Genomic DNA, 24,778 nt, shown 5'->3' with positions numbered 1-24,778 from the left:
CTTTGTTGGAGCCTTTATTATATGAAGGAGAAAGAGAAATTATTTCTTGATTGTTCTATAATTTTACACATAAAATTTCAAAATAAAGAGTACCATACTACACAGTGATCTCTGATCTTATTGATGGAAAGAACTGTATATGTGTCACTTTTTACTCAGGTTTCAGATACTGGTTTTCACTTCTTGAATCCTAGCATCTTTGTAATAAATTGATCCTGAAGCTATGTAATATATATAAAATAATTTCACTGTAACAGTGAATTTGCTATAACAATCAATTTGGCTATCCAAGAGAATTCATTGCAATGGAATTTTACCTGTAAGAACGTAAATGGGGAAGAAACATAAGTGGTTACATTAATGTATTAAAACTGGCAGAAACTGTTGCTTTATGGCTTGTTTATTGTACCAAAGGAAAATCAGAATTAAAAAGTGGTTAGACCTGTCTTTTATCATGAAAAAGTCCTGATTTGAAAGTAGAGATAGGTTGGATGAGAAAATTTATTTTAATAACAACATTAGTATATTTATAAATCATTTAATGAGACATATTTCTTTAGGAATTGTCTTTTGGTGCTAATCTACACTAACAATAGTGAATGTGAATGAAAAATAAGTACTGAAAGCTAATCTTACATTGTGCCAGTGTATAACTGTACCATGTACATGAATATAAATGAACATAAGGATTAAAGTATTGATCTTAGAAACAGGCTGAGAAGAGTAGTTTTTTTTTTTTTTCCTTTTTTTGGGGGGATGATATTAAACATAGTTTTAAGTAATGAAATACTTAGTTACAACCTCTGGAATCAATATTGTTTAGTTCATTTGTTCATTAATTCATTCAAAAAACATTTGGTGGGCTTCCCCGGTGGCACAGTGGTTAAGAATCCACCTGCCAATGCATGGGACACAGGTTCGAGCCCTGGTCCGGGAAGATCCCACATGCCGTGGAGCAACTAAGCCCGTGTGCCACAACTACTGAGCCTGCGCTCTAGAGCCCGTGAGCCACAACTACTGAGCCCGCGTGCCACAACTACTGAAGCCCCTGCGCCTAGAGTCCGTGCTACACAACAAGAGAAGCCACCGCAATGAGAAGCCCGCGCACCACAACGAAGAGCAGCCCCCGCTCTCTGCAACTAGAGAAAGCCTGTGCACAACGACGGAGACCCAATGCAGACAAAAATTTAAAAAATTAAAAAAAATTCGGTGAGCATTTAACATGTACCAGACACTGCCAGGATCAGGAAATATAGAAGTGAGAAAGGACAGTCTGCCTTTAATTGCTAATACGAGGATCAGACAAAACCAGTGAGTACAATTTGGTATGTTAAGTACAAAAATGTCCATAGCAGAGGCTGTGGAGAGGGAAACAATTTTGAGAGCAGGTGGCAGTAGAACTGAGTATTTGAGACTCAATGTTAGGCAGGTAGATAGTGGAAGTTTAGGCTGAGAGACCAACATGTACTTTCCTTGGGTTCTGCTTCCATTATTATTTACTTAACAACTGAAGATCCAAATTCCATTTTGTTCACTGAAGGTGGAGAGAGGAATTTGGAAGTAGGGGTTATGGGCTCTCAAAATTAGATTTACAGGTTTTTCAGCACTGCTTTGTTAAGTAGCTTGCTGAGCACCCACACAGATTAGCAGTTACATGTTTCTATAAATCAGTTCAACTGTGATCAGCTTCAGAAAAGGAATTTTCAACATGTGCAACATGTTGTACTATGTGAACTTATAGTGATATAATTGACAGTATTATGATAACGATATGTAAGGTATTTAAGGAATTCTCAAATGGCTTATGGACCTCTTAAAAATGTGATTAGCCATTTGATTTAATTTATATGAGATTATACCCTCTCATAGTAAGTTTTTCTCCTTTGTTGGAAAACCCTTGGAACCTTACATTTTCAGTGGCTCTTCTCTTGTAAAGATTAATAATCAAATTATGACAAAATTCACTCAGCCTTTTCAGTAGTTCAATTATTTGGTAACTCTCTAGTCATCTATAACATTAGCTCAGTACAAAGCTAATTCATAACCTGTCTTAAAAATGTTTAAAATAGTATCAAGAGCATTATTTATGCATGTTGTGATACTTTTTTTTAACTGCAGAATTGTAAAATTATTAATAATGAACTATTTCAAACTGTTTACTTAGCTAAATTTCTGCTAAATCAATATGGAAAAATACTGTGTAAAATTTTGCCTATGGAGTTAAAAAAAATTTTTTTTTAAAAGACTTTACTCCTTTAGAGCAGTTTTAGGTTCACAGCAAAATTGAGAGACAGGTACCGAGATTTCCTTATACCCTTCCCCCACACATGCAAGGCCTCTCCCATTATCAACATTCCCCACCAGAGTGGTGCATTTGTTACAAATGATTAACCTACACTAACACATCATAATCACCCCAAAGTCCATAGTTTATCTTAGGGTTCACTCTTGGTATTGTACATTCTATGGGTTTGGACAAATATATAGTGACATGTATCATTATAGTATCATACAGACTATACGTATTTTCACTGCCCTAAATGTCCTATATTCTCTGCCTATTCATCCCTCTCCCTCCAACCCGTGGCAACCACTGATCTTTTTACTGTCTCCATAGTTTTGCCTTTTCCAGAATGTCATATAATTAGAATCATACAGTATATAGCCATTTCAAATTGGCTTCACTTAGTACTATGCATTCAAGGTTCCACCATGTGTTTTCGTGGCTTGATAGTTGATCTGTTTTTACCACTAAATAATATTCCATTGTCTGGCAATACCACAGTTTATCCATTCACCTACTGAAGGACATCTTGGTTACTTCCAAGTTTTCGCAATTATGAATAAAGCTGCTCTAAACACCCATATGCAGGTTTTTATGTGGACAAAGTTTTCAACTCCTTTGGGTAAATACCAAGTCACACAATTGCTGGGTCATATGGTAAGTGTATGTTGAGTTTTGTAAAAAATTGCTAAGTTTTCCACAGTGGCTGTACCATTTTGCATTCCCACCAGCAATGAATGAGAATTCCGGTTGCTCCACATCCTTGCCAGAATTTGGTGTGGACAGTGTTTGGGATTTTGGTCATTCTAATAGGTATGTAGTGGTATCTCACTTGTGTTTTAATTTGTGTTTCCTTGATGACATATGATATGGATCATCTTTTCATATGCTTATTATCCATCTCTGTATCTTCTTTGGTAGAAGATCTTTTTCCAATTGTTTTAATCAGGTTATTAATATTCTTGTTGTTGAGTATTCAGAGTTCTTTGTATATTCTAGATAATAGTCCTCTATCAGTTATGTCTTTTGAAAATATTTTCTCCTAGTCTGTGGCTTGTCTTCTTATTCTCTTGACATGATCTTTTACAGAGCAATGGTTTTTAATTTTAATTACGTCCAGCTTATCAGTTATTTCTTCATGGATTGTGCTTTTGATTTTATACCTAAAAAGTCATTGCCATACTCAAGGTCATCTGTGTTTTCTCCTGGTATTTTCTAGGACTTTTATAGTTTTGCATTTTACATTTAGGTCTATGATCCATTTTGAGTTAACGTTTTTGAAGGGTATAAAGTCTGGGTCTAGATTCATTTTTTTTGCATGTGGATATCCAATTGTTCCAGCACGACTTGTTGAAAAGACTATCTTTAGTTTATGGTATTGCCTTTGCTCCTTTGTCAAAGTTCATTTGATTATAGTTATGTGGATCTATTTCTGGGCCCTCTAGTCTAATTCCATTGAACTATCTGTATTCTTTCACCAGTACCTCACCATCTTGATTATTGTAGTTTTATAGTAAGTCTTGAGGTTGGGTAGCATCAGTCCTCCAACTGTGTTCTTCTTCAATATTGTGTTGGATATTCTGGGTATTTTGCCTCTCCATGTAAACTTTAGAAGCAATTTTTCAATATCCACAAAATAACTTGCTGGAGTTTTGATTGGAATTGCATTGAATCTATAGCTCAATTTGGGAAGAACTGACATCCTGACAATATTGAGTCTTCCTATCCATGAACATGGAGTATCTATTTATTTAGTCCTTCTTTGATTTTGTTCATCAGAGTATTTTAGTTTTCCTCATATAGATCTTGTACATATATTGTTAGATTTATACGTAAGTATTTCATTTTGGGGGGGAGTGCTAATATAAATAGGTATTGTGTTTATAACTTTAAATTCCATTTTTTCATGGCTGGTATATAGGAAAGCAATTGACTTTTGCATATTAAGTTTGTATTCTGCCACCTGGCTGTAATCACTTATTAGTTTCAGTAGTTTTTTCATTGATTCTTTCAGATTTTCTGTATAGATGATCATGTCACCTATGAACAAAGACAGTTTTATGTCTTTCTTCCCAATTTGTATACTTTTAATTTTCTTTTATTGTCTCATTGCATTAGCTAAACCTTGGAGTTATAATGTTTAACAGCAGTGGTGAGAGGGGACATACTTGCCTTGTACCAGATCTCAGTGGGAAGCTTTGAGTTTCTCATCATTAAATATGATGTTAGCTGTAGATATTTTGTAAAAATTGTCAAATTTGAAGTTCTTATCTAGTGCTAGTTTACTGAGAGGTTTTTTTTTTAATTTATTTATTTATTTTTGGCTGAGTTGGGTCTTCGTTGCTGCACGCGGGCTTTCTCTATTTGTGGCGAGCGCGGGCTACTCTTCGTTGCGGTGCACGGGCTTCTCATTGCAGTGGCTTCTCTTGTTGCGGAGCACGGGCTCTAGGTGTGCGGGCTTCAGTAGTTGAGGCTCACGGGCTCTAGAGCACAGGCTCAGTAGTTGTGGCGCACGGGCTTAGTTGCTCCGTGGCATGTGGGATCTTCCCGGACCAGGGCTGGAACCCGTGTCCCCTGCACTGGCAGGCGGATTCTTAACCGCTGCACCACCAGGGAAGCCCGAGAGGTTTTTTTTTTTTTTAATAATAAATAGGTATTGGACTTTGTCAAACGCTTTTTCTGTATCTATTGATATGATCATGTGATTCTTCTTTTTTAGTTTGTTGATGTGATGGATTACATTAATTGATTTTCAGATGTTGAACGAGCCTTGCATACCTGGGATAAATCCCACTTGGTCATCTGGACTTTTTCAGCAGTACTATAAACAGAGGTTCAAATGAAAGATGTTTAATAAATTGGCTAATCCTAAAGTAGGAGTGGTTCACTGTCAAGAGATGTAGACATACCTCTTCTTTCATATAAGAACCCAAAGTCAAGAGTGCAGTCTTTATTATTGCAACACTCATACATTTCTAGATTTTGATGTCAAAAGGTCATCTACAAAAGTTGATGCCCACACTTTCATTAAGTGCCCAGTACTCTAAGTTGCTAAAATAAAGCTGATACCTGTTGATTCATCTGTTTATGAGTCAGCTTTTATTTTAGCAATATAAATACAAAAAACCAGATCTCTGATTCAGCTTAAATAAACTTAATTAAAATGGCTAAGTGTACCTTTGACTAAGAAGAATCAGATCCTTGTTGTACGATTAGTTATTTAAAGCCACCTAGGTAGAGATGGATCCACAATTAACAATCATCCATTAATTAAACCAATCCCAAAGTCAAATACCTTTCAGGTATTGGTACATGTATTATATTTTCTATTGATATAAAACAGGCATCTCAAGCTTAAAATTTCCCCTTCTCCTACCCATTCCTTTCAGTCTTCCCCATCTTTGTTAATGGCAACTGCAATCTTTCAGTTGCTCAGGCCAAAAATCTTGACTCCTGTCTCTCACACTTCATATCTAACCCATCAGTAAACCCTGTCAGCAGTATCTTCAAGATATATTCAGAATTTGACCACGTCTCACCACTTGTACTGCTGTCATCTTGGCCAAGTTCTCAGCGTTTCTTACCTAGATTATTGCAGTTAGTCCCCACACTTTCTCCCTGCTTTTGTCCTTGCCCACCCTACAGTCTATTCTCAACATATTTATACATTCAATAAATAGAACATGTATGCCTGAGTGTTCTCTCAGGCCCACAATTTCCAAACACTTTCCCCTCAGATAGACACAAAAAAGTTTTGGCATAAGGATGTTGCCTTAAAGGGACCTAAAACAGAAATCAGTTCATTCCTTTAAGTGCCCAGAGTCTTTGCCTTTTCAGACACTCATCCTCTCTTGCCTTGAATATTACTAGAATCTCTTGACTGGGCTTCATGCCTCCAGTTGCTTCCTTTCTAACACAGCCTCCATCAGAGTTCTTTCTAAATTGCTGACCTGATTATGCAATTTTCTTGCTTATGAAAACCTCACCATTTACCCTCAAGATTATTCATCAGCCTTTTCAGCTTTGTCTCCTGTACTTATACTCCACATGCCAGACATTTTTACTATTTTAACTAAACTGAGCACACCTTTCAAAACCTGTTCACCTTTAAAGGCCAGGTAAAAATTTTACCTCCTCTGGGAAGTCTTCTCTAATACTTCCCATCCCCAACCACAGCATTAGTAAATATTCCTTCGGCTGTGATCCATGGCATTTTCCTAGCATAGACCTTACACAGTCTAGCCAGGAAATAATGTTATATTTCTTGCCACTGGATTTAGAGCTGTTTTAGGGTTGGGGGATCTAATTTTTTATCTTTGTATTCCCATTGCCTTAACCCAGTGACTGATCCATATTACTAGTCAGTAAATGTTGTATATTAATCTCTCAGTCCCTTAAAACGTTACCATAACAAACCAAAATCAGATCAAACACAACGATAACCCTAATTTCAGGCAACGTTCAATCCAAAAATCAAGAGTGTAACCTAGGGGCTTCCGTGGTGGCGCAGTGGTTGAGAGTCCGCCCGCCAATGCAGGGGATACGGGTTCGAGCCCTGGTCTGGGAAGATCCCACATGCCGCGGAGCAACTGGGCCTGTGAGCCACAATTACTGAGCCTGCGTGTCTGGAGCCTGTGCTCCGCAACAAGAGAGGCCGCGATAATGAGAGGCCCGCGCACCGCGATGAAGAGTGGCCCCCACTTGCCACAACTAGAGGAAGCCCTCGCACGGAAGCGAAGACCCAACACAGCCAAAAATAAATTAATTAATTAATTTTTTAAAAAATGTACTTAAAAAAAAAAAAAAAAAAAGAGTGTAACCTAGATGTCAAGATCCCCCTGACGTTATGTCCTTCATGGCAGTATCCATGACCAATATAACTCAGGTGTGAAATCTCGTTGAGTTTCAAAAAAATCCACCCACGCCAAGCATTTCAAACACCTAATAACCAAACTTTTGCAGGGCAAGGGGAAAGTGTCGTCTAGCTCCTGCCATCTTGTTGACTCTCTTTTCCTCTACTTCTCCTCTCCTTGCTTTTGGAATACATTTATCTTATTTTCACTCTGGAATTTTAAAAACTTTCTCTGAAGCCTTAGTTCTAGTCAACATGCCTGGTCCACAGGAAATCACCTAACTTTGGAGGCTATACTAGGTATTTTCTCAGCTAAGGAGATTATCTTAGGTTCTCATTCTGACTAGTAAGACAGGAATATTCTTGTTGTATCTTCTGCTGAGAAAAATATTTGCAGCATTTTGCAAATTTTTCACATAAATTCTCTCCCCAAAGTGGGTGTGAAGAAAGCAAAACATGCTATTATCTGTGGTACCAGGGAATCAGAGCCCATCCATCCACCCACACAGCTCTCTCCCAGGCAGTGATTCTCAAATCTTAGTGTGCATTAGAACCACCTGGTGGGCTTATTTAAAACAGACTCCTGGGCCCCACGCTGGAGTTTCTGATTTAGGGGTGGGGCGGGACAGGATTTTGCATTTCTAAGTGGTTCCCAAAGTGATACTGATGCTGCTGGTGACTGCAGATTAAGTCAAACACTGAGGAGCTTTTAAAAATGTCTATGTTCAGGCCACATACCAGATAAATTAAATTTGAATCTCTGGGGATAGATTCTGGGCCTTGTATTTTTAAAATCTCCTCGGGTAATTCCAATGTGCAGCTAAATTTGAGAACCTGTGCCCTAGGGGATTGAATAAAACTCTTCTTTGGGCCCTGTTATAGTAGACGCTCAGGAAAATCCCTTTTATGGGACTTGAGGCTATCTATACTATATATAATTATTTTCCTACTCATGGGAAGCAACTAGGAGCAAGAGATGGTGATTATTGGGAATTGTGCTTAAGCAAGAATCTGTGTGTTTTTTCCTAGGAAAGCTGCACACCTACTTTGAGACTTAATATTTGCAAACTACTTGTCAAAAGCCTTTCTTTAGAAATCATATTTGCTTCTTTTATTTTAGGAAGGAAAGAAGGAAGGGAGAGGAGGAAAATGAGGAGGAAAAGAGGAAGGACAAAATATCTGGCTCAGATGAAGTAAATGCACTGTAAACTTATCCCTAATACACCAGTTCTGCCCAAGAGAAGTAGTAAATGGCATTCCATTCAAAGATGTGCAAAGCCACCTAAGCTACAAAGCTGAAGCCCGGAGCAGCGTAGATGATATCCAGGTCTTGCATGGCCTTGTATTTGAAGTGGAATAAAAGACTGATACCATTATTGGTATCTTGCAATCTCGATCTCATTGCGAACAAAAGAATCAATTTAAGGACCGGCCCAAAGAGGAAAGGCATCCCTAATTTTGGCAGGCCCTAGGTTAGGTTCCTTTTGGAAAGCTGTTTCCATTTCATACAGTTGCTCAGACTGGGGAGAGTTGGTCTCCTCTAGCTTAACTCAGTTATGCTGCCATCTTACATGTGCCTGGAAATGTATAACCCTTGATTATTAGAATTGTGGCAGCATTAGAGTTTAAGGATGACCAGGAGAGAAGGCTGAATCTCCAGCCTGTTTTCCTTCACATTTTTTTCTATGCACGGATCTTGCTTCACAGGAAGAAAATTAGTTGGTCTAGTTTGCAATTAGGGCTTCAGGTTTGTTCTGGGGAGTCTTTTCACCAGAGGATGAGATCTACTTTTCTCCACTTCTGGAGTTCTTGCTTGTTGGAAATTTGACCTCAAGGAGCTGAATCATATTTAAATCCATTGCAGTTGCTTATGTCTGAACAGGTGCCTCAGAGTCCCAACTTGTTCAGTTTTGTTTCCTGAGAGCAGCCAGTGTTTTTTCCTCTCTTCTCTTCTTCCTGAATTATCTTCATTAAGACTGAAGATGCTGAGGACCCTTCTGGAATCTTGTGAAATAGAACTCCCTCAGAAATGCTTCAGTATAGTGAAGTTTCCATAGTTCTTATATGACTTGTTACAATAAAACTTTACTCTCCAAACTGTTCCAAAACCCCTTGTTTTTTACTCATTGCAAAAATCTAGTCTTACTATGTATGAAGAGAGCTTTTCTCCCTCTCATTGGTTCACAAATCCCTATGGTTCTAAACCATAGGGACACCTAAACCCTTTTCAAGTGATAGATGTTTAGTCAGATGTATGGGCAACTTTGACATTACACGTGACTTCTGCCACTGGGACCTGTTAAGTTGCTAATTTCCTTTCTTCACTGACTGTGTCCTACTAGTCTCAACACTGTAGTGACCTGTTATAACCAGAACTCAAAATTCTCCTTTCCAATTCCTGGTCCTTCCCAGGAATACCTCTGGTTTTTTAATAAGCAGCAGCCTATACCAGAGGCTCCAATGCTTACACAATAGTAATCTCACAAGAGGAGCCAGGTCTCTAAGAGATCTGCCTTGGTGGGCAGATGGAGCTTTGGATCTTTCCAGAAGACAGACTTTGAACCTCTTTGCCCCTTCCAATACAAGTTTTTGAAAAAACTGCAGATGCAAACTAGTATATATAGATTGGATAAACAGCAAGGTCCTACTTAAGAGCACAGGGAACTATATTCAATATCCTGTAATAAACCATAATGGAAAAGAATATGAAAAAGAATATATATATGTATAACTGAATCACTTTGCCGTACCTCAGAAACTAACACAACATTGTAAATCAACTATACTTCAATAAGTATAGCTAAGTCCAGCTAAGTCAGTCCCCAAAGCCTGGAGAGGTTAGAGAAGTCTGCAGGGAAAAAACAGAAATTTCAGTTCAGTTTCGAAGACCTAGAATTTCAGGAGTTGTAGGGGAAGTTAAAAGTACATTCCAGGTGGAGGATCATTGGAACTACACTGTCTCCTCGCAACCTGCTCTTGAACACAACACAGCTTCTCACACCAGCTCCTGGTACACCGGGACCTCAAACAGAACGCACCCGGCAGCGAAGGAAACTTCTCCTGGAGCTGCGGGGCTCAAACCCCGCAAGCCGGGAACCTCCGGACAGCACCGACTCTCCCCACTTCCGCTTCTGGCTCCTCAGGCTCCGCCTTAGCGGAAGCGGTCTGTAGGGGAAGAAAAGAGTGAGACACCTTCGGTGGCGCAGGCGCGCCGTGGGCTGATGCGATGGCGCTGCCGGGAGCCGTGAACAGGTATCTTCTGCTCATGGCACAGGAGCACCTGGAGTTCCGCCTGCCGGTAAGCGCCGCAGTGACCTCCACCTCTTTCTTCTGGAGAGGACGGCGGGGTGGAGGTTGGTGTGCGGGCGGAAGCGACCCACGCAGTCCGAGCCCGCGGGCATTGGGGGTCTGTGCTTGTCGGGGGGATCACGTGTCCCCCCAGTCCCTCGGCCCCTGGGATTGGTCTGAGCTCTGCGTAGGGTGTGAGAGAGAAGTCCGAGACAGCCTCTCAGCCTTGCTAAGCATTTTCATTCATTCTTCAGCCCATGTGCCAGATAGCGGAGTCAGGCAGGTGAATATGACCGGTCCTCTCCCTCCTGGAGCTCTTCATCTAGAGAATAGAGACAGCAGACAGAAGTACTCAGGGTAGTGTTTTAAGTGTCGAATATGCGGGTCAGGTTTCGTGGGGGTTGGCGTAGTGGTGGTGATGGTGGGTGGTAGGGTTAGATAATGGAAAAGTTGGGGAAATTGTTTTATTTATTCATTCAAGAAACATTTTCAGAGTACCTGTAATCGAATATTCTGGACGCTGGGGATATAACGATGACAAAGTTTCTGTCTTCAAGGAGTTTACTGTTTAGGCTAAGGGGTGAGCAGATGCATAAACATAGCACTATGAAATAACGTTGGTAAGTGCAGTGATAGATAGGTAGGGAAATAGCAGCATATAGAAGGGAAATATGATCCACCTGAGGGGCGGGTGATGTTGGCCATTAAGATGGCTTCCAGGACGGCATGACACTTGAACTGTAACCTAAAAGAAGAGTAGGAGTTAGCCAGGCCAAGGAGAGACATAAGTAAATTAGAATTACAAGCTATTCATTATTACTGGATTACCAAATATGTAGCAAAGAATGACAAGAAGAGAGCAGGAGAGGAGGGTAGGGTTCAGAAAATGCAAAGCCTTAAATACTCTGGATCTTAGAAGGGGACTTTATTGAAGAATTTTAAGGAAGTGACAGAATCAGATTTTTTTTTAAAGAAATCACTTTGGCTGCAGTACGGAGGATGGATTTGAGAGGAATAAACAGTTAGGAGTTGAGTCTGTTGGAAAAGTCTTGTTAATAAATTAAGAAGGCCTGAACTAGAGCAGGGGGTAAGAGGATGGAATAGACTGGGCAAATATTTAGGTGATCAAATCATCAGGGCTTGATGATTGATTGAAGGTGGGGGCAAGAGGGACCAATCAAGGATGATTCCTGGGATGGATATAAGGGTGTTTCCACTTAAAATAGACAGCACAGGCAGCTGTATGATTTAAATTTTGGTTATGCTGAATTTGTTATGCTTGTGTAACATCAAATGGAGATGACCAGGAGACAGTGAATATGAGTATGCACAGATGTTAATAGAGCTGCATGTACTGGTAATTAATGTTTGGGAGTCTTCTGTATATGAACTCTAGGAGAGAAAATGAAATTATTCAGAGAAAGCATAGCTTCAAAAGAGTGGTGGGCCAAATGCAGGTACTTGGAAGCATTGATATTAAGGGGAATTGGGAAAAGGAGGTCATGAAGAAGATAGGCAAGTGTCAGAATAGGAAGTATGTGAGACCATAAAAATCAAAAGGGTAAAGTTTTAGGATTTTGCTAGAGTGGTTGTGTAGTTTTAGGCGAAGAAGCCAGATTGCTTGGTTTGGTGGTCACTGGAAAATGAGGAAGGGGAGATAGACTGCTCTTAACATAGAAGGGAAAGTAAGAGATTGGTTAACAGTTTGAGGGGGCCCTAGAGTCAAGGGAGGATCCCTATCCCTCTTGGAGAAATTGGCATGTTTGTAGGCTGAAGGGAAGGGGAAAATGGATATAAGGACACAGTGGGAGGTGTTGGCCTTTCAGTAGAAGGGGAGCGTGGGCAGAGGAGGCTTAAGATGGGTGCGGATAGTTGCCTGAGGGCCTGTTTTCTAGGTAATGAATGAGTCAAGGTTATTTCTTGAAAGATGGGGGACCAAGCGATTGAATGGAGAAATTGAGAAAAATAGTAAAATCTGAAATAATCATTGAGAGCAAAGAGGGAGCTGATGAGCTACAACAGTTGAGTAGAGAAGAACTCAGGTGTTAGAGCGAGGCTGAAAACCCAGCTGAGGGTGAAGAGCATGTATTTGTAATTGTGCCAAGATTCTGTGATTTTCTTTAGTTGTGTTCAACTCACTGGCCTTAGGAGTTTTGAAGGAAGATTGTGGCATTGATTCAGGACTAATGTGTTGCTGGGCAGGTGCGTTGATAAGATGGGGTGCAAGGACATAGAGTTTCATGGAAGAAGTAATATTTTAATTAGATCTTAATTGATAAGGGAGATATTCTGGGGATGAAGAGGACCAGAAAGTCTATTTCAGTGAGAAACGAAAGCAAGTGTAGAGGCACAAAGGGATGGTTGATTATGGTGGTTTGTGTGTGAGATGTGAGGGGAAGGAGGATGAAGTAATGGGCACTGAGGCTAGAGAGGTGGGTAGGATCCAGATTTTGGAGTGTTATGAAACCACTGGAAGGAATTTGGATTTTGTTTTAGATTTAATGGAGAGCCATTGACTTTTTTTTTCCTTTTTAAGCCAGAAAGTGACAAACATTTTTTCTTTTTAAATCACTAAGTGACTAGCGATCATTTGTGTTTGTTTTTTTTTAAATTAATTAATTTATTTATTTATATTTATTTTTGGCTGTGTTGGGTCTTCGTTTCTGTGCGAGGGCTTTCTCTAGTTGTGGTGAGCAGGGGCCACTCTTCATCGCGGTGCACAGGCCTCTCACTGTCGCGGCCTCTCTTGCTGTGGAGCACAGGCTCCAGACGCGCAGGCTCAGTACTTGTGGCTCACGGGCCCAGTTGCTCCGCGGCATGTGGGATCTTCCCAGACCAGGGCTCGAACCCGTGTACCCTGCATTGGCAGGCAGATTCTCAACCACTGCGCTTGTGTTTTACAAAGATAGCTCTGGAGTACAAGAGAAAGGATACCACTTAGAGGATACTGGGGTGGAATTAGAGAGAAACCAAGGAGGGTGAGTGCCTATAGTCAGATAATGCAGGGAGAATGGAGTGGTTAGGCTGCAGTCTTAAAAATAGCATCCCTAGTCTTCGCTGGTTTTACCTGTTTTTTCTTTCTTAAATTCTTCTTAGTATCTTTCCCCTGTGCCAGTTTAATCTTCCAAAAGCTCAGCCCTCTTTTCTTTCTCCATTGTTCCAAGGCTGAAACTCTAGTCTGGCATTCAAGGCCTGCAGTTGCATGGTTTTCTCCTCTGTACCCTTCCACCCCCTCCTCCCAGAAACAGTGCAGCCAAAATATAGACTTCCCCATTATTCCCTGAATGATGCCCTCTTGTTTGGGTCTTTCCTATCCCACTCTTCATTTTACCTATTTTATATAGTCAATATTCATTTAGATTTGCCCACATATTTGTTTATTTTAGGTTTATATTTTTTACTTGATTCTTTTTCAAATATGCTATTTCCTTTTTTTTAATCCTCTACCAAAATTCTAAATTTTGTCTTTTATCCCCTTCAATATAGAAAGCACAGTTATGTTAAAGTATGTAATTGAAAAAAGGGGTCCTGTGGGTCTGTTTCTTTTATGTATTGTTTCTCTTGGTTCTTTTTCATATGTGTGCTGGATGTTTGTTGAATATATGCCAGATATATTTGAAAATTTATTTGAAAAAATAATTGAGGGCTAGGATGATGTAAATCCTCTTGAAGACTATAGGAGCATTAACACACTAGGATCACTTGAACTCGTTTTCAGCCATTAAGTTCTGTTTCTGTTCTGATTTGCACATACTGCTAGTGTGTGTAGCTTTTGGGGATGCCAATCTAAACTGGGTAGTTTATCAAACTTCCTTTCCTTCTCATTGTTGGCCCTATACTCTTTTTGTTCCTCTAGCTCCATTAAGCTGTCAAAAGGGCTGTCCACCCTCACAGCTGCTTTTGGAATTGGTAAATGTCCCAGGGAGAGAGTGGCTACACCTTGAGATTTCTGTCCTCTCCTGGATCTTGGCTTGGTAATTCTTATAATCTCTTTTTATTATTATTATTATTATTTGTTTATTTTTGGCTGTGTTGGTTCTTCGTTTCTGTGCGAGGGCTTTCTCCAGTTGTGGCGAGCGGGGACCACTCTTCATCGCGGTGCGCGGGCCTCTCACTGTCGCGGCCTCTCTTTGCGGAGCACGGCTCCAGATGCGCAGGCTCAGTAGTTGTGGCGCACGGGCTTAGTTGCTCCGCGGCATGTGGGATCTTCCCGGACCAGGGCTCGAACCCGTGTCCCCTGCATTGGCAGGCAGACTCTCAACCACTGCGCCACCAGGGAAGCCGCCCTCTTGTAATCTCTTGATGCCTTCAAGCAGAAGTCAGGTTTTTTTTTTAATTCTTTTCAGCAGGAGACTTAATCTGAATCACCTAGTTTGCCATCATTGGAAGTGAAAGTCCTCTCTCTGTACAGATTCTCCCTGTGTTTCAGGGCTTAAGTGAGTTTCCATTGAAACTTTTCTTCTAAAACTGAAGTAATCTTTTCTTCCTTTGTACTCTGGTACAATATTTCTTTGCTTCTTTAAGGGCACTCACTGTTGTACACCTCACTTTTCAGTTACTGGATTAAATGTTAGTTCTAGTAGAGCTTAAGCTCCCTCAGGATAAATATATATTTATCTTTACATAGCTTAGTGCCTTGCATATATTAGTTGTTTAATAAATATTGAATTGAGTGAAATAGGATCTCTTCAGGGAAGGCAATCAAAAGGACAGTCTACACTTTTGGACCCATCTACTGTATGAGAACTGCTAGGCAGGAAAGCTATAATGAGTAGCTGCCTTTACGATTTAAAATGAAAGACTGAGTGCAAATGTGGTCTGGTTTTACCTCTATGCAGTTAATCAGGGCCAGTTTTAGTTGGCAGCTGCCTTATTATACTAAAAGTAAAGTTCAGAGCCCTGGGTTTTATTGCTGGTTCTGAAGCAAACTAAATGGATGAAAGTGGCTAAAGAACTGAAAAGCTCATGTGAATTAATGCATCAGGTATGCATCAGATCGTGCCATATTTTTATATCCAATGTCTAATATAAATTCTTCTGTTCCTGATGTAAAAAGATTCTCAACTGGAAAGTGAATTTGCCATATGATGAATAAAAATCTTGTGTTTTGATTTTTCCAAGTAGGTTGATGTTGTAGTTTAATATGTGTTTTGCTTTTAAATTTGAAACTTGGATTATCATTTACTTTCACTTTTAAATCATTGCTTAGATTTTAGGTAATGGTGCTAATCCTATGCCATAAAATTTCCAATAATCCTCACTTTTTAAAAAAACCTCTTAGAACCTTTGTGCTTTAACCTGTTGCTAATTTCTAACAATGTATTCCAAGAGCAGCAAACTTTCCTGTTTTAAATGTAAAGCTGATTTCATAATATGGTTTAATACAGAATGAACAATAATCATTCTAGGTCAAGAGACAATTTATAACTTCATTTTTTTCTTTTAAGTATTATAACTTTGTCAGTCTCCCTTGATTTCTTGACTCACTGGACTTCAAGGATAGTGTTGGTCATCATCAGCTTGATTCCTTTAATAACAGCCTAGGTTCTTTGCTCCATTCTTTACAGACCTTACCTCGTGAGGTAGCTGATTCCTGTTTTATAGGTTGGGGAACTGAGGGTCAAAGGAGTTAAGCTTCTTGTAAAAAAAAAAAAAAAATCACACAGCTGCTATTTGGAAGAACTGAAGAACAAATTGTGGTCTGACTCTGAGGTCCAGTGATGCCTCCTATTCAAATTTGTGTCACCCATGTTGCAAAATGACTTTTGGACTACCTTCAGTGATTTACTGATAGTCTGTGCTAGTTCTTGGTCTGTCCATGTGATTCAACTGATTTCAGCACCTTCTAATGCCAGGGATTAAAAAAATGATTTGTTGCATAGACAAAAGGGAAAACAGAGAAGGTACTAGTTGTTCAAAGCTCCCATTCTTCTTGGTCATGAGGGAGAGGACTTTCATGGTCTGGGTGTACATTCTCTCATGGTGGCTGTGGCTCATGGTGGGCTTGGTGTTAAACGTTCCTTCCCCCAGTTGGGATGAAAGGGGATTGTAGGCACCCCGCAGTGGGGACACTTATCTCTCATTAGGTTTACTCCTCTGTAAGACCTATACAGAGGAGTGGGATTCTACCTGCTTTATGTTATTTGGGGAGGCAAAATTTGTTAGTAGTATAAATCATAAAGTTTGTATAATCATCCTGTGTTTATCAGTACACAGTGATTGCTTCATAGACTATATGTACTATCTGAACAGATTTCAGTTTGCATACCTGATGTTTTAAAGTAGCTTTTGTATTCTCTTTCTAGTTCTGTAATTTTATCCAGAAAGGAGGTTAACATACCATAACTTGTACATAATGAATCCACAGTGATGCTCCCTAGTTCATCACTTTTCTTTTTTTTAATTTAACATATATTTATTCATCTAATTAACTGGACAAGACAGCAGAGTTAATCTCTAAAGGGACTCCTGACATTTGGTAAAATTCTATTATTCATCTTTTAGTCTTTTAATCATAAATTAATACATTACTAATGATTTTAGTTTCTAGAAAAAGAATAGTTCCAAATACAGCTTGTAAACAAATATAGTAAAAATAATTTTCTGTGCTAGTAATCAAAAAATTAAAATAACAAGTTGAAAGTACTATTTTTTAATCTACTTAATTAACAAAAACAGTACAACATCCAACTGAGCAGTAGTGAAGGCAAATTGATACTCTGACCTTATAATTTAGAACAGTCCTTTAAGAAAGTATTTTGGGAGTGGCTTCAAGATGACGGAGGAGTAGACGTGGAGATCACCTTCCTTCCCACAAATACATCAAAATTACATCTACATGTGGAACAACTCCTACAGAACACCTACTGAATGCTGGCAGAAGACCTCAGGCTTCCCAAAAGGCAAGAAACTCCCCACATACCTGGGTAGAGCAAAAGAAAAAAGAAAAAACAGAGAGAAAAGAATAGGGACGGGACCTGCCCCTCTGGGAGGGAGCTGTGAAGGAGGAAAAGTTTCCACACACTAGGAAGCCCCTTCACTGGCAGAGATGGGGGTGGTGAGGGGGAAGCTTCGGAGCCACAGAAGAGAGTGCAGCAACAGGGGTGCAGAGGGTAAAGCGGAGAGATTCCCACACAGAGGGTTGGTGCCGACTAGCACTCACCAGCCCTAGAGGCTTGTCAGCTCACCCCCGGGGTGGGTGGGGGCTGGGAGTTGAGGTTCAGGCTTCGGAGGTCAGACCCCAGGGAGAGGACTGGGGTTGGCTGCCTGAACACACAGCCTGAAGGGGGCTAGTGTGCCACAGCTACCCGGAAGGGAGTCCGGGAAAGAGTGTGGACCTGCTTAAGAGGCAAGAGACCATTGTTTTGGGGTGCGTGAGGAGAGGGGATTCAGAGCACCGCCTAAATGAGCTCCAGAGACGGGCGCGAGCCATGGCTATCAGTGCGGACACGAGAGATGGGCATGAAACACTAAGGCTGCTGCTGCAGCCACCAAGAAGCCTGTGTACAAGCACAGGTCACTATCCACACCTCCCCTCCCGGGAGCCTGTGCAGCCCGCCACTGCCAGGGTCCCATAATCCAGGGACAACTTCCCTGTGAGAACACACGGCACTCCTCAGGCTGGTGCAACGTCATGCTGGCCTCTGCTGCCGCAGGCTCACCCCGCATTCTGTACCCCTCCCTCCCCCCGGCCTGAGTGAGCCAGAGCCCCCAAATCAGCTGCTCCTTTAACCCTGTCCTGTCTGGGCGGAGAACAGATGCCCTCAGGCGACCTACATGCAGACACGGGCCAAATCTAAAGCTGAACCCCAGGAGCTGTGCAAACAAAGAGGAGAAAGGGAAATCTCTCCCAGCAGACTCAGAAGCAGCGGATTAAATCTCCACAATCAATTTGATGTACCCTGCATCTCTGGAATACCTGAATAGACAACGAATCATGCCAAAATTGAGGCGGTGGACTTTGGGAGCAACTGTAGACTTGGGGTTTGCTTTCTGCATCTAATTTGTTTCTGGTTTTATGTTTATCTTAGTTTAGTATTTAGAGCTTATTATCATTGGTAGATTTGTTTATTGATTTGGTTGTTCTCTTCCTTTTTAAATTTTTTATATATATATATTTTTTTCCTTTTTCTCTTTTTGTGAGTGTGTATGTGTGTGATTCTTTGTGTGATTTTGACTGTATAGCTTGGCTTTTGCCATTTGTCCTAGGGTTCTGAATGTCTTTTTTTTTTACTGTAGTTTTTAGTGCTTGTTATCATTGGTGGATTTCTTTTTGGTTTGGTTGCTCTCTTCTTTCTTTCTTTTTTTTAAATTTTATTTATTTATTTATTTATTTAATTTATGGCTGTGTTGGGTCTTCGTTTCTGTGTGAGAGCTTTCTCTAGTTGCGGCAAGTGGGGGCCACTCTTCATCGCGGTGCGCGAGCCTCTCACTATCGTGGCCTCTCCCGTTGCGGAGCACAGGCTCCAGACGCGCAGGCTCAGCAATTGTGGCTCACGGGCTTAGTCACTCTGCGGCATGTGGGATCTTCCCAGACCAGGGCTCGAACCCGTGTGCCCTGCATTGGCAGGCAGATTCTCAACCACTGCGCCACCAGGGAAGCCCTCTTTCTTTTTTTTTTTATTGCTCTTTTATTTTTAATAATTTTTTTCTATTTTAATAACTTTATTTTATTTTATTTTTTCCTTTCTTTCTTTCTTTTTTTTTCTCCCTTTTCTTCTGAGCCGTGTGGCTGACAGAGTCTTGGTGCTCTGGCCGGGTGTCAGTCCTGAGCCTCGGAAGTGGGAGAGCCAAGTTAAGGACATTGGACCACCAGAGATGTCCCGGCCCCACGTAATATCAAACGGCAGAAGCTCTCCCAGAGATGGCCATCTCAACGCTGAGACCCAGCTCCACTGAACGACCAGCAAGCTACAGTGCTGGACACCCTATGCCAAAAAACTAGCAAGACAAGAACACAAACCCACCTTTAGCAGAGAGGCTGCCTAAAATCATAATAAGTTCACAGATACCTGAAAACACACCACTGGACGTGGTCCCACCCACCAGAAAGAAAAGATCCAGCCTCATCCACCAGAACACAGGCACCAGTTCCCTCCACCAGGAAGCCTACACAACCTTCTGAACCAACCTTACCCACTGGGAGCAGACACCAAAAACAACGGGAATTACGAACCTGCAGCTTGTGAAAAGGAGACCCCAAACACAGTAAGTTAAGCAAAATGAGAAGACAAAGAAACACACAGCAGATGAAGGAGCAAGGTAAAAACCCACCAGACCAAACAAATGAAGAGGAAATAGGCAGTCTACCTGAAAAAGAATTCAGAGTAATAATAGTAAAGATGATCCAAAATCTTGGAAATAGAATGGAGAAAATACAAGAAACGTTTAACAAGGACCTAGAAGAACTAAAGAGCAAACAAACAATGATGAACAACACAATAAATAAAATTAGAAGTTCTCTAGAAGGAATCAACAGCAGAATAACTGAGGCAGAAGAACGGGTCAGTGACCTGGAATATAAAACAGTGGAAATAACTACCACAGAGCAGAATAAAGAAAAAAGAATGAAAAGAATTGAGGACAGTCTCAGAAACCTCTGAGACAACATTAAACGCACCAACATTCGAATTATAGGGGTCCCAGAAGAAGAAGAGACAAAAAAATGGACTGAGAAAGTATTTGAAGAGATTATAGTTGAAAACTTCCCTAATATGGGTAAGGAAATAGTCAAGTCCAGGTAGCACAGAGTCCCATACAGGATAAACCCAAGGAGAAACACTCCAAGACACATATTAATCAAACTATCAAAAATTAAATACAAAGAAAAAATATTAAAAGCAGCAAGGGAAAAGCAACAATAAACATACAAGGGAATCCCCATAAGGTTAACAGCTGATCTTTCAGCGGAAACTCTGCAAGCCGGAAGGGAGTTGCAGGACATATTTAAAGTGATGAAAGGGAAAAACCTACAACCAAGATTACTCTACCCAGCAAGGATCTCATTCAGATTCGATGGAGAAATTAAAACTTTTACAGACAAGCAAAAGCTAAGAGAATTCAGCACCACCAAACCAGCTTTACAACAAATGCTAAAGGAACTTCTCTAGGCTGGAAACACAACAGGAGGAAAAGACTTACAATAACAAACCCAAAACAATTAAGAAAATGGTAATAGAAACATATATATTGATAACTACCTTAAATGTAAATGGATTAAATGCTCCAACCAAAAGACATAGACTGGCTGAATGGTTACAAAAACAAGACCTGTACATATGCTGTCTACAAGAGACCCACTTCAGACGTAGGGACACATACAGACTGAAAGTGAGGGGATAGAAAAAGATATTCCATGGGAATGGAAATCAAAAGAAAGCTGGAGTAGCAATTCTCATATCAGACAAAATAGACTTTAAAATAAAGAATGTTACAAGAGACAAAGAAGGACACTACGTAATGATCAAGGGATCAATCCAAGAAGAAGATATAACAATTGTAAATATTTATGCACTCAACATAGAAGCACCTCAATACATAAGGCAAATGCTAAGAGCCATAAAAGAGGAAATCGACAGTAACACAATCACAGAAGGGGACTTTAACACTCCACTTTCACCAATGGACAGATCATCCAAAATGAAAATAAATAAGGAAACAAAAGCTTGAAATGATACATTAAACAAGATGGACTTAATTGATATTTATAGGACATTCCATCTAAAAAACAGCAGATAACACTTTCTTCTCAAGTGCTCATGGAACATTCTCCAGGATAGATCATATGTTGGGTCACAAATCAAGCCTTGGTAAATTTAAGAAAATTGAAATCGTATCAAGTATCTTTTCTGACCACAGCGCTATGAGACTAGATATCAATTACAGGAAAAATCTGTAAAATATACTAACACATGGAGGCTAAACAATACACTACTAAGTAACCAAGAGATTACTGAAGAAATCAAAGAAGAAATCAAAAAATACCTAGAAACAAATGACAATGAAAACACGATGACCCAAAACCTATGGGATGAAGCAAAAGCAGTTCTAAGAGGGAAGTTTATAGCAATACAATCCTACCTCAAGTAACAAGAAACATCTCAAATAAACAACCTAACCTTACACCTAAAGCAATTAGAGAAAGAAGAACAAGAAAACCCCAAAGTTAGCAGAAGGAACGAAATCATAAATATCAGACCAGAAATAGATGAAAAAGAAATGAAGGAAATGATAGCAAAGATAATTAATCCTAAAAGCTGGTTCTTTGAGAAGATAAACAAAATTACTAAACCATTAGCCAGACTCATCAAGAGAAAAAGGGAGAAGACTCAAATCAACAGAATTAGAAATGAAAAAGGAGAAGTAACAACTGACACTACAGAAATTCAAAGGATCATGAGAGATTACTACAAGCAACTATATGGCAATAAAATGGACAACCTGGAAGAAATGGACAAACTCTTAGAAAAGCACAACCTTCTGAAATTGAACCAGGAAGAAATAGAAAATATGAACAGACCAATCACAAGCACTGAAATTGAAACTGTGATTAAAAACCTTCCAACAAACAAAAGCCCAGGACCAGATGGCTTCACAGGTGAATTCTATCAAATATTTAGAGAAGAGCTAATACCTATCCTTCTCAAACTCTTCCAAAATATAGCAGAGGGAGGAACACTCCCAAACTCATTCTACGAGGCCACCATCACCCTGATACCAAAACCAGACAGAGATGCCACAAAAAAAGAAAACTACAGGCCAATATCACTGATGGACATAGATGCAAAAATCCTCAACAAAAATACCAGCAAACAGAATCCAACAGCACATTAAAAGGATCATACACCATGATCAAGTGGGGTTTATCCCAGGAATGCAAGGATTCTTCAATATATGCAAATCAATCAATGTGATACACCATATTAACAAATTGAAGAATAAAAACTATATGATCATCTCAATAGATGCAGAAAAAGCTTTCGAGAAAATTCAACACCCATTTATGATAAAACCCTCCAGAAAGCAGGCAAAGAGGGAACTTACCTCAACATAATAAAGGCCACATATGACAAACCCACAGCCAACATCGTTCTCAATGGTGAAAAACTGAAATTATTTCCACTAAGATCAGGAACAAGGCAAAGTTGCCCACTCTCACCACTATTATTCAACATAGTTTTGGAAGTTTTAGCCACAGCAGTCAGAGAAGAAAAAGAAATAAAAGGAATCCAAATCAGAAAAGAAGAAGTAAAGCTGTCACTGTTTGCAGATGACATGATAGTATACATAGAGAATCCTAAAGATGCTACCAGAAAAACTATTAGAGCTAATCAATGAATTTGGTAAAGTAGCAGGATACAAAATTAATGCACAGAAATCTCTTGCATTCCTATACACTAATGATGAAAAATCTGAAAGAGAAATTAAGGGAACACTCCCATTTACCACTGCAACAAAAAGAATAAAATACCTAGGAATAAACCAACCTAAGGAGACAAAAGACTTGTATGCAGAAAACTATAAGACACTGATGAAAGAAATTAAAGATGATACAAACAGATGGAGAGATATACCATGTTCTTGGATTGGAAGAATCAACATTTTGAAAATGACTATACTACCCACAGCAATCTACAGATTCAATGCACTCCCTATCAAACTACCAATGGCATTTTTCACAGAACTAGAACAAAAAATTTCACAATGTGTATGGAAACACAAAAGACCCCAAATAGCCAAGGCAATCTTGAGAAAGAAAAATGGAGCTGGAGGAATCAGGCTCCCTGACTTCAGACTATACTGCAAAGCTACAGTAATCCAGACAATATGGTACTGGCACAAAAACAGAAATATAGATCAATGGAACAGGATAGAAAGCCCAGAGATGAATAAACCCACACACATATGGTCATCTTATCTTTGATAAAGGAGGCAAGAATATACAATGGAGAAAAGACAGCCTCTTCAATAAGTGGTGCTGGAGAGCTACATGTAAAAGAATGAAATTAGAATGCTCCCTAACAGCATACACAAAAATAAACTCAAAATGGATTAAAGACCTAAATGTAAGGCCAGGCACTATACAACTCTTAGAAGATAACATAGGCAGAGCACTCCATGACGTAGATCACAGCAAGATCCTTTTTGACCCACCTCCTAGAGAAATGGAAATAAAAACAAAAATAAACAAATGGGATCTAATGAAACTTAAAAGCTTCTGCACAGCAAAGGAAACCATAAACAAGACAAGAAGACAACCCTCAGAATGGGAGAAAATATTTGCAAACGAAGCAACTGACAAAGGATTAATCTCCAAAATATACAAGCAGCTCATGCAGCTCAACATCAAAAAAGCAAACAACCCAATCCAAAAATGGGCAGAAGACCTAAATAGACATTTCTCCAAAGAAAATATACAGATTGCCAACAAACACATGAAAGGATGCTCAACATCAGTAATCAGTAGCAAAATGCAAATCAAAAGTACCATGAGGTATCACCCCACACCGGTCAAAATGGCCATCATCAAAAAATCTACAAACAATAAATGCTTTAGAGGGTTTGGAGAAAAGGGAACACTCTTGCACTGTTGGTGGGAATGTAAATTGATTCAGCCACTATGGAGAACAGTATGGAGGTTCCTTAAAAAACTAAAAATAGAACTACCATACAACCCAGCAATCCCACTACTGGGCATATACCTTGAGAAAACCATAATCCAAAAAGGATCATGTACCACAGCGTTCATTGCAGCTCTATTTACAATAGCCAGGACATGGAAGCAACCTAAGTGTCCATCGACAGATGAATGGATAAAGAAGATGTGACACAATGGAATATTACTCAGCCATAAAAAGAAAGAAAATTGAGTTACTTGTTGTGACATGGATGGACCTAGAGTCTGTCATACAGAGTGAAGTAAGTCAGAAAGAGAAAAAGAAATACCGTATGCTAACACATATATATGGAATCTAAAAAAAAAAAAAGCTTCTGAAGAACCTAGGGGCAGGACAGGAATAAAGACGCAGATGTAGAGAATGGAATTGAGGACATGGGGAGGGGGAGGGGTATGCTGGGACGAAGTGAGAGAGTGGCATGGACATATATAGACTACCAAATGTAAAATAGATAGCTAGTGGGAAGCAGCTGCATAGCACAGGGAGATCAGCTCTGTGCTTTGTGTCCACCTAGAGGGGTGGGATAGGGAGGGTGGGAGGGAGATGCAAGAAGGAGGGGATATGGGGATATATGTATATGTATAGGTGATTCACTTTGTTACACAGCAGAAACTAACACACCATTGTAAAGCAATTACACTCCAATAAAGATGTTAAAAAAAAAAAAGTGTTTTTGGC

At 39.9% G+C, this 24,778-nt stretch overlaps 1 protein-coding gene across 6 annotated transcripts in view; it reads left to right on the top strand.

The window, feature by feature from the left end:
* The first annotated feature begins 8,267 nt into the window (after positions 1-8,267).
* TRMT11 (tRNA methyltransferase 11 homolog) overlaps positions 8,268-24,778 on the top strand; it is a 73,327-nt gene continuing 56,816 nt past the window's right edge. For 3 of the 6 annotated variants that reach the window (XM_082406204.1, XM_082406201.1, XM_082406205.1), the window contains exons 1-2: positions 10,294-10,434; positions 17,161-24,341. In XM_082406204.1, coding sequence (XP_082262330.1) covers positions 24,255-24,341 — 87 coding nt within the window. In that variant the 5' untranslated portion in view covers positions 10,294-10,434; positions 17,161-24,254. Of the gene's footprint in view, positions 10,435-10,470; positions 10,490-17,160; positions 24,342-24,778 lie in introns of those variants that run through there. The other 3 variants (XR_014248702.1, XM_082406203.1, XM_082406202.1) reach the window with 3 other exon arrangements.

Source organism: Balaenoptera borealis, assembly GCF_965194805.1.
Source record: "Balaenoptera borealis genome assembly, chromosome: 9".
NCBI classification, from domain to species: domain Eukaryota; kingdom Metazoa; phylum Chordata; class Mammalia; order Artiodactyla; family Balaenopteridae; genus Balaenoptera; species Balaenoptera borealis.
Note: the sequence above shows the minus strand (reverse complement) of the source record. Positions and strands in the feature narration are given on the sequence as shown.